General features: G+C 43.9%; 1 protein-coding gene across 1 annotated transcript in view; it reads left to right on the forward strand.

Moving 5' to 3' along the window:
- Nucleotides 1–12,052, forward strand: part of NT5DC2 (5'-nucleotidase domain containing 2) — a 38,787-nt gene that overhangs the window by 9,674 nt on the left and 17,061 nt on the right. The window contains exons 4-7 of the mRNA XM_019470853.1: nucleotides 11–129; nucleotides 7,874–8,058; nucleotides 8,861–8,935; nucleotides 10,887–10,942. Coding sequence (XP_019326398.1) covers nucleotides 11–129; nucleotides 7,874–8,058; nucleotides 8,861–8,935; nucleotides 10,887–10,942 — 435 coding nt within the window. The remainder of the gene's footprint in view (nucleotides 1–10; nucleotides 130–7,873; nucleotides 8,059–8,860; nucleotides 8,936–10,886; nucleotides 10,943–12,052) is intronic.

A 12,052-nucleotide genomic window follows, 5' to 3' on the forward strand; every position in this document is an offset into this window, starting at 1 on the left:
CCCCCGGCAGAGCCCGGCGCGGCGCCGAGCCCGGCCCCGCCGCGGGCAGCCAGCCCCTCCCGGCCGAGGGAGCCGACACCAAGACCTACTTGTGGGCCAGGTACCACGAGATGAAAAAGCTGGTCTACGGGAAGGGCCGCCTCCGGGCGCTGGGACTGCCACGTCCTGCCGGCCTTGGGCTTTTTCCTTTCTTTTCTCCTTTTTTTTCCCTCTTTGCATCTTGGTGCCTTTCCCCGCGCTGCGGAACTAGGGATGTGCCCATTGCTCTGCAGCTGCCGGGCTTAGAAGCCTTCTCCCTGGCGATGCCATCTGCACGCCTCCATCGCCCGGGGCCCTCTGGGACGGTTTTATTTCTATCTGTCCCTGGTCTTCCCCTCCCCATCCCGGGCTTCTCTCTGTGAACATCCCTCGGCTGGTCTGAGTGTTTCAGGACATGCGGAGTATGTGGGGTTCTTCACAACTGGCCCCCCTAACATGGATATCCATTTAGATATGGATTTAGACCATGGCGAATGGTCTAAATGAAGGGCTTGTTGGGTTTTTCTCTAATTTGCCATTGGTTGGCATACAGAAAGGTGGTTAGACGAGGACAAATAGACAGTCACTCTGACTGATGCGGTGAGGAGTCCAAGGTCCAACTTGTAACTCGCCATTGGCACAAGGGTGAGCATGGAGAAGACTGATGCTACAGCTGCGAGGATGTCTCCTGATCCTGAGCTCAGTTTGTGTTACAGATGCGAAACGCTTTTTACTTATGCGTGTGTGTGCGCGTGTTTTTGCTCCTCTGACCAAGAAGTTACCTGGCTCTGTCAGGTACGTTGACATCTTGCTAAGTGAGGAGAAAACTCATGCCACTCACCAAATCTGTCCATGTGTAAAACAGGATTGTGGTCTTTTTGGCAGCAGCAGCAGATCTCCACTGTATTAAACTCTCCTAAAAATGTGAAAGAATAGCTTTCATGGCATAAGGGCAGGGAACTTTTTCCTGCTGGTTTCTTGATTCTTGGAATGCTGAAGGTGAGCACTGTAGGGAGCTAGGAAGTGTGACTTTGTGTCTGCCGTTAAATAGCTCTCCGTTAGCTTTTGTTTATCTAAGGGTTTGGAGAAGGGTGGTAGCCAGCCATAGGCATCTGGAAGAACCGTCTCGCTGTTCTGAGATTGGCAAGTTCTGTCATTCCTTCCTTCCCCACCTTCCAGTACATGAGAATTGACATAAAATCTGAAGTCCTTCATGATGCACAAATGTAAAGGAATTGGCCGCTGATCCCTTGGGTGCTCAGCCGGCTCCATTCCAGCTTTTGCAGGATGTGAGCTCCTTCGCCTGAGCCGCTGAAGGCAGTACAGGGTGCTGACGGAGGACAGTAGCTCCACGTTAAGTCCCTGCTCCAAGACTGAGTTGTGGTTTTAGCCCCGCTGCTTGAAAGAAATTCCAACTTGCAAGACTTGTAATGGTGTTTGGACCTGAGTATCCTCAACAGCATTTTTTTTCTTTTCCGTAACGGTATTGAAACCGTAAATGAAGTTATGTTAATAGGCTGCATCATGGTCTCTTGGGGAAAATGCTCACTTCACTCTGTGACAGATTGTGAAGCTTGTATTCACATAGTTACACTTTGTTGGGATGCAAGAGATACAGTTGGTACTGGAGATGGAGAACTAACCAGCAGGACTAAATGCAAAATGAAGTCAGGTGAAGTAGCCCATGTGTTACAGAGCAGACTCTTTACAAACCTTCAGGTAACTATTAGACACGTTAAATAAGAAGGCCCTTGTTTGTTTAAAGAATAGCTCCCCAAACCAAAATTTCAAGACTGTGCTGTTATTCAAGTCTTGTCAAGAAGAGGCATAAAATGTTGGTCCAAGTTGGTTTTAATTGTTGCTTTGACGACTAAACTGAGTTGTGCAAAATGTGGCATCAGTCCGTTCCTTTGTTCTTGATTTCTAACTCTGATGTAAAAGTGAATGTCTGTGGTTGGGTTATGGATTTGAATACGTCATCACATCTCAATACTGATCAATATTGAGTTTGAGAAGACTCCTGTGGTGCCACCTTCTCCCTCCTTCTCTGAAACTCCACCTTCGTGGAGTACTTTGTCCTATATTGTCAGTTATTGCTGTTGGTTTTGGAGAGAGGTCTCTGCCAGGAGAATTGATTATGTGTTTTCAAACCAGCTCTTGCTTAGGACCTGATTTATAGAGCCATGTTGCATTTTTGCATAGAGGGGCTTCCAGTGATAAATGCTGACCAAGTTGGACAGGGCAGGATGTGTAGGAGCTTCTGTGCAGCAAAGCTCAGTGGTGGTACTGGTTTGGTGGCCAGAGCCCGGTCACCAGAAGTTCTCAACTTTGTAGAAACATATCTGTGTTCTGCCAGGCCTGAGTGTGGTGATACAAACAACATTTCATCACCTGTAAGAATTTGAGGCTGCTACTTCCACTTAATGTGTTTTGGGTTTTTTTTTCCTCTGCCAAAAGGAGAGGTATAATTGCATTTGTCAGAGGGGTGGTGTTGAGCAAGACCTGCTGTATTTTGGTTTGATGGCATCTGAAGTGTCAAGGAAGGCTGATACTCTCTCTTAGCAAACAGTGTCTGAACTCCTGCACTCTAGGAAACATCCAATCCTGAAACTCAATGGAACTGGCAAGCAAGTGAGGATTTGGCTGTAAATAAGTGTATATGTTTTTTCTTAGATCTTTCAAACTTGTAAACGTAGCTACAATAAATCAGCTTTCCTAAGGAACCTTTAAAATAACTGTTAACTTCTTGCCTCTGCATGACAAGCTTGAGCATGGTTAGATGTGAGAACTACTGAGAACAGAGACAAGTTTGCAGATAACAAGAACTTGGTCAGGCATTGATAACACTGAGGATGTCGCTCAGAGGTAGTCCTTGCTCTTTTTAGTTTGTGTGGATCAAGAGATACCTTTGCATCTAAGTAATGCAAGACGCAGTCAGCAACATGTGCCCATCGCGTTTGGAAATGGGAGAGAAGGCGACACCCCTGTGTGATCATTGCATTGGTGATTCTGGTGTGGTGCACAGGTGGTTTTTGCAATCCAGCACATTTTGATTCTGCTTGTGTTGCTAATCTCCAGCAGGCACAAAGATTTAAGGGCCTCACTCTTTGCCAAACCAGGAAACGAGTCTACTGCTATGATAATAAATGCCCTGCGAATCGCTTAGGGAGTGTGCACGTTTCACGAGTCGCGGCATGTACAGATTGAGCTGGGACTGAAAATGACAATTAGCAGCGAGAACTGGCAGTGCGACCAGTTACGTTAACTTCCAAATTCTGCTTTCCTAAACATAAAGGTTTTTTTTCTTGTGAAGAACTGTTATACCAGCATTTGTCTAGTACCTTTGCGTATATAAAAAATGTTGTTTTGGAATGAAATGGTATTTTTTAGTATTGCTTTTGGTTTGTGTAGATTTTGTTGGTGAGAAATCCCAAAATATTTAGGCATAATGGCATAAATTCAGGACTATGCTCCAGAGTAATTTTCAGCACTCTTTTAACATGGTTCCTCTGTCATTTAATGCTCTTTAAGTAATATTTCCCTCTCCCCGCCATCTTGTTAGAGGCATCTACTTTGGCTGGTTAGAGTGCTTTGCAGGAATTCATGTGAAATGGTACAAAACAACACTTCAAAAGGATGAAGAGGTACTTGGAAGGGAGGAAAAACTCGCCGTTTGTCTTTAGAAAGCAAGTCAGCTTGTGAGCAAAGGGAACTTTTTGATTCATGAAGAACGTGAAGGATGGTGGCCATCTGCTTTTCAGTATCGCTCCCTTGCTCGCTAGTCTTACAAAGAAGTTAGTGCAGATGTCTGCTGTGTTGGACCTCTGGGAGTACAAAGGGTGTGAGAGATGGGTGTGAGCCGCCTTTTTTGTGTATTTTTCTTCACTAACATGCTGGATCTGAGGCTGAGAGAAAAGGAGCGTTTCCTGCGTGATGCCGTTGGTACCCCCGGGAGCTCAGAAAAGCACGGGATGTGCTTGGCACCTCCTGACTGGAGCGTTTTTCACATCAGAAGGGGCCATATGGTGTCTTGGCGTCTCTAACAGTTGCTCACAGTTAATTACCTGCTTTTGTTTCCATCTCTGCTGTCATGTTGGGGATTGAGCATTATTGCTTTCTAACAATGTGGGCTGTTGCCTGGGAAGAGGCACTTGTGCTCTCATGAAGGTACTCCAATTTAAGCAGCTGTTCAGGGCCTCATAGCAGTAAAATGAAGGTGGTGATGCGTGTTTACCTTGCATTTACACCCAGGTGTAAAAAAAAAAAGCATGAGATCAAACACTCTTTCTTGTGGTCTGCCTTTATTGCTGAGTTTCATCATGTACCATAGATATGCAGACACTTCCCTTAAAACCGTCAGAGTTGCAAACCGGAGCAATTTGTGCAAGTATGCAGATTCCAGGGGTTTGTATCTATTGCAAGAGCTGTTTTTTCCCCACTGTCCTCAAATGTACGCACATCGGTTCTCCCTTAGATCATACTTCCTGGGTGAAGTGCTGAGCAGACAGTGACTAACTGTGATACTGTCTCCCTTTCCAGTTACGACCCAGATGGGAAAGAGTAGTTGGGATTATCATTCTTTTTAAATAACCAAGACTGGTTTTCATTTTGGTTTTTTTCTTGCTGTAATTTATCATACCTGTCCAGCAATCTGTTTCAGTGTCTTGGCAGAGGAAAAGCAAAAGCTATCGTTCTTGAAAAATGGCATCTTCATGGGCTTCTGGAGGGTGTCATCTGTTTGTTTTGACTCGACAATGGCCATGCAAACTGAGGCAAAGATCCCTGGCAGATTATGTGCTGAATGTCAGCAGAGCAGCAGCACCCAAGTCCGCAGCCCAGGACTTAAGCACTCAGAATTGGTAACCACCCAGGTGATTATATTTTTAAAAAAACAAACAAACACAAAAAAGCAAACCAAAACAAAGAAACAAACCCCCGAACTTCTTGTAAAAAAGCAAACCAAAACAAACAAAGAAACAAACCCCCGAACTTCTTGAAACCTGGTTCAGTAAGCCATGTTTGGGCTCTCGTATTGAAACTGATCTTGCACGTGCTCCCTGCTTCTGTCTCTTCCCTGATGTAGTTTGAACCTGCGGAGAGACTGCGTGAGCATAAAAAGGAGGCTGACACCGACAGCTCCATTGAGGAGGATGCTGCAAACGGACATTTACACTGAGCCAAACGTGCAGCGTGAGTCTCTGCACTGAAACCCAGAGATTTTTTCCTTCTCTCTAGGAGATCAGTGACTTTGAAACTACTGTAAATTTAAGATGATGGGCGTGGAAAGAACAAGCTGTCAGCAAGCTGCTGCAAGTTTGGTTTGGTGACGATGATGTGTGATAGGAAACACAGCAAGTAGATGTGTGGTGCTCCAGGAACTGTGCGTAGGGAACACGTTATGTGTGAGGCAATGGTGATAAAGTGTTTTGGCTAGCGTATGCATCTTTCTTCGGCCCTTATGAGTTCTGAGTGGGGTAAAATGAGCTGGGCAGAAGGCTGTCAGAGGACAGCGGAGAGGCTTTGTATGTTTGAGGCTGGCAGGGAGGAATATGACTTCATCCAGTGGGTCTAAATATATTTCATAGATCATAACTGTGTGGCACAGTTACTGCTTATGCTTCTGATCACAGATAAGACTTGCTTCATGCGCTTGGCAAGTCTCAGACTACCCTTTACTTGTTACAAAATCATACCGCTCCCTTAGCTTTTCCTATTGTATTTTTGCAAAAGTTGTGGCTGGTGTATGTTGTTGAATCTAGATGGGTCTCGTGTCTTCTGTGAAAGGAGAGATGGGGCTCAAGCAATGGTATTTTGCACTGCTCTCAGACTATCAAAATGTGTTGTCATAAATCTGTTAGCAAATGGTGAATGTTGGAAGAGCTTGACACCTCTGTAGGGAAACGGTGGCAGCAAGTGGGGTGCATTTGTCGTAAAAAAAAAAAAAAGTGCTTTCATTAGGAGAGGAAAGCACTGCATATTTGCACTGTGATGTGATTGGGGTTGTGTCATTTTCCTTGTGAGGAAGAAAAATAACACCCTGCAAATCCCAGTGTATGCTTAGAAAAAGATCTTCCCACAAGTTATCTGGAGGTACGGACAGGAAGTTGAGCACTGTTTGTTTATGGTGCAGAGAGCATTTATGATGAGAGGATGAAAGTTGTGATCATCTGAATCCTATTTACATTTCCCATCTTTTAAAATCCCAGTGGAAGGTATTCTGATTGTGTTTACCCTCTTCAGCCTCTTCCAGGAACTTTGCCACCAGCAGAGTCACTGAAAGAGGGCTCTTGTTCTTGCTGTGTAGCCAGTAAGTCAGCCCTCCTACCTTAAAATACTGCTTTCTTTTCTAGTAATTCCTCTCTAGTTGATCTGGTGAAATGCATTTGAAGGGCAAAGGAAAGTGAGTTAGGAGAGAGGGATAGGTATGTTTTGTAATGTATCTCTCCCCTGAAAAATAAATATTGTGATATATCTGAATCCTCTGTTTCTTCGGTCACCTCTTTGGATTAGTGCTCGCAAATGTACTTTGGACTTTTACCCAAATTCTGTAATCTTTCCAGACAAAGTCTTTATTGGGAATGGCTGGTATTTCTTTCTAATAATATTTTTTTTGTTCTAGATTCAGATGAAACTTGGTTTTATAGCAAGGAAGCACTAAAGAACTGGCACAGGGGTTCTTGCTAAAAGCCAAAAGTTAAGGTAGGAAGGGAAAGAAAAAACCCTACCTGCTGATGCTGTGTAGGATCTGGAAAATGTCTGCACTTTTCCTATCATTCAAGAGAACATTAGCTGTCTTTGAGGGGGGGAGTAAATGTCTGCTTCCCCTCTCTGTCCCCCCGTGTGGATGTGACTAGGCAACCTACTACAGGGAACTATTTTTATTGCTCTTTCTCATCTTGCAATGGACAGCTCTTGTGGGGCGGGAAGCCTGGGGAGGGTCTGTTCCTGTCTCTCCCATTGTAGTGCAGCTAAAGCTCTCCACTCTCTAGACTAGCTCTGAAAAAGGATATACAGGTATATCCTGCTAGGTCACTTAACCCCCATTTTCCCAGTGGTCTGGGGAGCAAAGTGTTATTCACAAGCATCTTGAACAGTAACCCTGTTTTGAAGCGACAAACCACATGCAAGGACTGAGCTGTTTCCACAGCTGTTTATCAGAGGAACGCAGATAACTTGTTGCTATCAGCATTACGTGCTCCAAGAGCGTAGCTTAATGTGGATTTTTTTACATTTTGTTGGTGCTTGTACAAAACCTTGTTTTATCCTGCCCATTAATAATAATAATAAAAAAAGCCCTAACGGTACCTGCAGGGTTGGTCTGTGAAGTCTGGCTGCTTCTGTGAGAAAAAATGCCAAAAGGCAAACCTCAAAATTTCTAATTTGAAGTAATCTAGATTTCTCAAAGAGGAGAGTTAGCCTGTTTGTCTTGCTCAATTTTTAAGTGAGGGGCGCATGTTTTTCTGGTGATATATTGCAGCTACCTTTCACGTTAGCAAGCCTGCTGAAAATGCAGCTGCTGTGAGCTAGAAATTTGACACTTCAAAGTCTCGGATCTGCTTTGCTTCATGTAGGCCAGAGACCCGAGGACATTGTTTTGCGGCTTCCTGACACAAAAGGTCAGTCTTACTGTGAAAACGGTTAGCACCATCACCAGACACAGCCAGAGGTTTCGCAGTGTGCTTTTTCACGGGGAGGGTTATTTGAGTGGGTTAATGGCAGCAGTCTTTGACAGCAGCACTGTGCTCCTCTTCTGCTGCTGTGAGGTACTTCCAGCTGCTGTCAGGTCCAGAACAAAAAGTTGAAATTTCAGTGATCCTCTCAGTTTCTCTAACCTCTCCCCTTTCCCTTCTCTTAGATCTCCTTCCACCAGGAGTCTGCAATCTCCTCAACCCAGCCGCTATCTACGCTAACAACGAGATCAGCCTGGGAGATGTTGAGATATATGGCTTTGACTACGATTACACATTAGCACAGTATTCTAATTTACTACACTCTATGATTTTCAACACTGCCAGAGACATCCTAATAGAACAATTCAAGGTAATGATGTGCTAAGAATTTCCACTCAATTAAGCTTACTGCTGTCTTTGCGACACCCCAGACGTGCTTGCAAAATGCCACATTGTGCACATGTATCAATTACTTGTTTTATTGAGATAAATTTTATGTTTCACAATCTTTGATTGCAGAAGTTTTGTCTGTATGTGGAATTAATTTCCTTTGAGACAATTTACCACGCTCTACATTCCTGAGGTTTTATAAATATGGAGCGGGAACCTTAGTCTAGAAAGGTCTGGTCTGTTTTACCTAACTATGGAAATAATGCCTACAGAATCACTGGTTTGAGGTACACATGGTGGATAAACGTGGACCGTGGGCCAACACTGAAGCCGTACAGGACGTGACACATGCAAGTCAATGTGGATGATGCTGTATAGCATGTCCAATAATGGACACCCTGTTTGCAATAGGTGACTAGTCTGTGCATTTTCTTCTTGTCATATCTTTCTTTTTAGAGGGGCTCTGCAGTGCCACTGCTTTGCCAAATATATGCATCGAATGGAACTTACTAGAAGTGTCGTCACTGCCTCAGTGAATCTGTTACGTTTTCATTAGTGTCCTTTACATGAGAGAAACTAGCTTTGGGGATCCTGATCCTTTATGTCTTTCTCCATTCATCCAATTTCTTTGCTGAAGGGGCAAAATGAAGTGCACCTGTTCCTTGGTCAGCTTATGCCTGGGGTGAGACCACTAGGAGGACTAAGCCAGCTCAACAGGTGAAAGAATTTTGTTGATAACCCAATGCTTATGCCTCTAACGATGTCGCTGTCTGTCTTCCCAGTATCCAGAAGGGCTTGGGAAGTATGACTACATTCCAGGGTTTGCCATACGTGGACTTCACTATGATGTACAAAAGGTAAGCTCTACAGAGTTCAGTCTTCTGGGCTTTGTCTTCCATTGGGTTATGTTTTTAGTGGAAATACTTTCTGTCATTGCTTACAATAACATCGATCACTAAACTATCAATGAAATACATAGTCCGGGTGGCTGTGCTTTTCAATGCGAGGGTTCTTCTTGCTTATAAACCTTCCAAGGGAGAGATGTCTTTTGTGTTTGCATAGCCTCTAGCAGAGTGGGACATTCTAGCAAAGACCTCTGGTAAACAGCCTTGCCAATTTAAAAGCCAGTTAATTCCACAAGCTTATTAATAAAAAAACTCAGCTTGTTTGTGTGATCATTTCTGTCTTTCAGGAAATTTAAACAAACCTCAATCCTGCATCTACAAGTACTTGCCAGGAGCAGAGGCATTATGTCTTACTCTAATAATAGAAATGACTTGCCAGGAGAACCTTTAGGAAGCCTTCCCCACCCCCCACTCCGAATAATAGGACTGCTTGGAAAAAGATCCAAGCTACTTGAGATGCATGCTTCTTAGAAGCACAGGCAAGCAAAGTGCAAGCATTAGCTTTAACCCTTTTCAGTACTTTGGATGGATTCCCTGAAAGCCTGATGCCCAGTGATGTAATGCTGGCTGCTGCAGCCAGGCAGTCAGGTGGGAGCACAGCAGAGAAAGCTATTTCACGGCAGTAGCTTTTCTTATGTTGAGCTTTGAGCAAATTCAGGGAAGCAGGCGGTACAGGCTGGAGTCTGCATGCTGTTCTCCAGCAGTGGGGGGGGGGGGGGGGGGGGAAGAGACCAAAGAAAAAAACTATATAGAGTTTTCCCGTGTCTTTTGTCCTAACTGAGGTGACAGCATGGCAGCAGACCGCTCATGCCTCTGACTTTACCAAGTAAGAAGTAGATCTGTGAGAAACTGAAGTTTCTTTCTCTGTTTAAATCTCTGGCTGATAGATCAGAGGAACACAGAGGCGACTAGCCTAGCCAAGCAAAGCGCCCTTCGAGTGAGTAGGTGAGAACTCTATTTTCTCAGGGTCAGAGTTTGCAAAACACATGAAAAACTGGGTAGTGCCTCTCTAAGTAAATCTTTCAGCATATTTGCCTGCACTCCTCACAAACTAGTGGGAGGTCTGCCCACGGTGTAACAAGCTGCACTAATATGGTGTCATGATAAAAGAAGGTGCCTGAAGGTTGTGAATGCTCTGTGGAATCGATTACCTTGCACTGTGGTAGAAACAGCACAAATAGTTTGATGCTGTGTCCTTATTCGAGTTGCAGAGTGATGTGGGTTTAGTGTGATGCTGCTTTCTATGCCTTGAGAACTTGTGTTACGGCTTCAGAATGATGGATGGAGGAGAAGGGATGACTCATGAATAGGGGAGTCTGATACAAAAAATGCAAAGAAATCTCTAATATTACCAGCCTGGTGTGCTCATCTTTGATGTGAACATCTTTGCTTAAATGTCCATTGGGTAGGGGAAGAAGTGGTGGAGGGGAGAGCTCTTGTGTAAAGAAAATGACTGGGTGCAGCTGTGCTCTAAACCAAAACTTGCCCACTTAGTTCTGCTTAAGATAAATGTGAGGAGAAATAGATCTCTTGTGCACACAAAGCTCCTTTGGAATGTGTGTGCTTTTGGAAGGGAGATAAGAAGAGACTGTCTGAGTCACAGAAACATTGTTCTCTCCATTTTTCAACTGCATCCCTGTCCACTAACTTTGGAGTGTAACAGACAGTGGTATTTTGGCCCATAGAAAGATGGTCTTTTGCCAGAGAGGCCAATAAAAAGCCACAGTATGAATAAGTGTGTGTAAAAGTGGCTGGGGAGTAAGTGCAGCTTAAAGTACATAGATGTGGGATGTTTATGTTGAGTTTTATTTTCTAATGTCATTTACGTGGAACTTGAAACTTAAATAAGGTTTCAGTGTAAACCTACCCAATTCTAACAGTAAATATCTATCCCTTATCACAGAGTCTTCTGATGAAGATTGATGCTTTCCATTATGTCCAGCTGGGGACGGCATATAGGTCTGTCAGTTCTGAAAATAATTTTCTAAATGCCCATATATGCAAAGGTGGATTACTAAATCTGAGTGTATGTTCATGGCATATGGGGTTTTTTTTTGAGCAGAGCAGAGTCTTGTCTGGCTTATCCTGTTTGCACTTGCTTCAAATGCTTACCTGGCATATAATTGCAGGGAGTTATTTTTCTCAAGCGTTTCAAGCCAAGTGTGGGTGGGAAGACCTGGAGCTTTTCCTAATGGTTAATAACACATCTGGTCACGTACTCTGCGTGATGTCTGACTTGAAGCTACAGCCTATCTGGATTAACATCTGTGAGCAAATGGTGCCACTAGGAAAGGACTCTGTATATGGTCCACATATGGGCCTGTCTTCTCCAGGCAGGAGTGTATCCCAGCAGTGGTCTGCTGTGCCTTGTCACAAAGCTAAGAGGAGAGTGGTCTGGATGTGCAAATAAAATCTTAAAGCAGTGCAGATATGTCAATAAACTAATGGTACATCAGAATCTGGGCTCAGTCTAAGGCCTAGGTTATCCTGTTTTTCCTTGTCTTCTGTTGTCCTCCAAGGAGAGCTGGGTGTGCTTTGGAATAAGTGGCTGAAACAGTGCAGAGCAAACTTTTCTCCAAAAAGTTGTGAGACTGGGAGAAAACCTTGCCCCAAAGTGGAATGGGGTTGGTGTGTAAGAAGTAGTAATTCATAGGTATCGGTAGCAAAGCTCCTGTAAATCTGTGTTGTATTTCCTGAGCATGGAAGCAAATGTTGTTTTTTTTTCCTTGAACTCTGCCCTTTTGCTGTTAAGCTTCAGTTACAGTAAACACTCTAAGAATATTAAGAAGGGAGTTTCATAATCAGAGAGAATTGGCTTCTTTTAGTGCTAGCTTCTGGGGGGGTGGGAAGGAGGGGTTGGTACTGCCCCATATTTCACTTCAGCTTCATAAAGAGACTTTTAGCTAAAACGCATTTAAACTTTTTTCCCTATTATCCATTTGTAGCTATCCTTCTTGAAGTGTCATTTTCCTGAACTGTCCTTTGCTTTTGAGCACAACTGAGGCAACTTTTAACTTCTCAGAGGCTGTAACATGATTGAATAGGAAAGGAGAAAGGGAAAGTTGCTGA

This window comes from Aptenodytes forsteri, unplaced genomic scaffold (assembly GCF_000699145.1).
Source record: "Aptenodytes forsteri isolate BGI_AS27 unplaced genomic scaffold, ASM69914v1 Scaffold528, whole genome shotgun sequence".
Lineage (NCBI taxonomy): Eukaryota > Metazoa > Chordata > Aves > Sphenisciformes > Spheniscidae > Aptenodytes > Aptenodytes forsteri.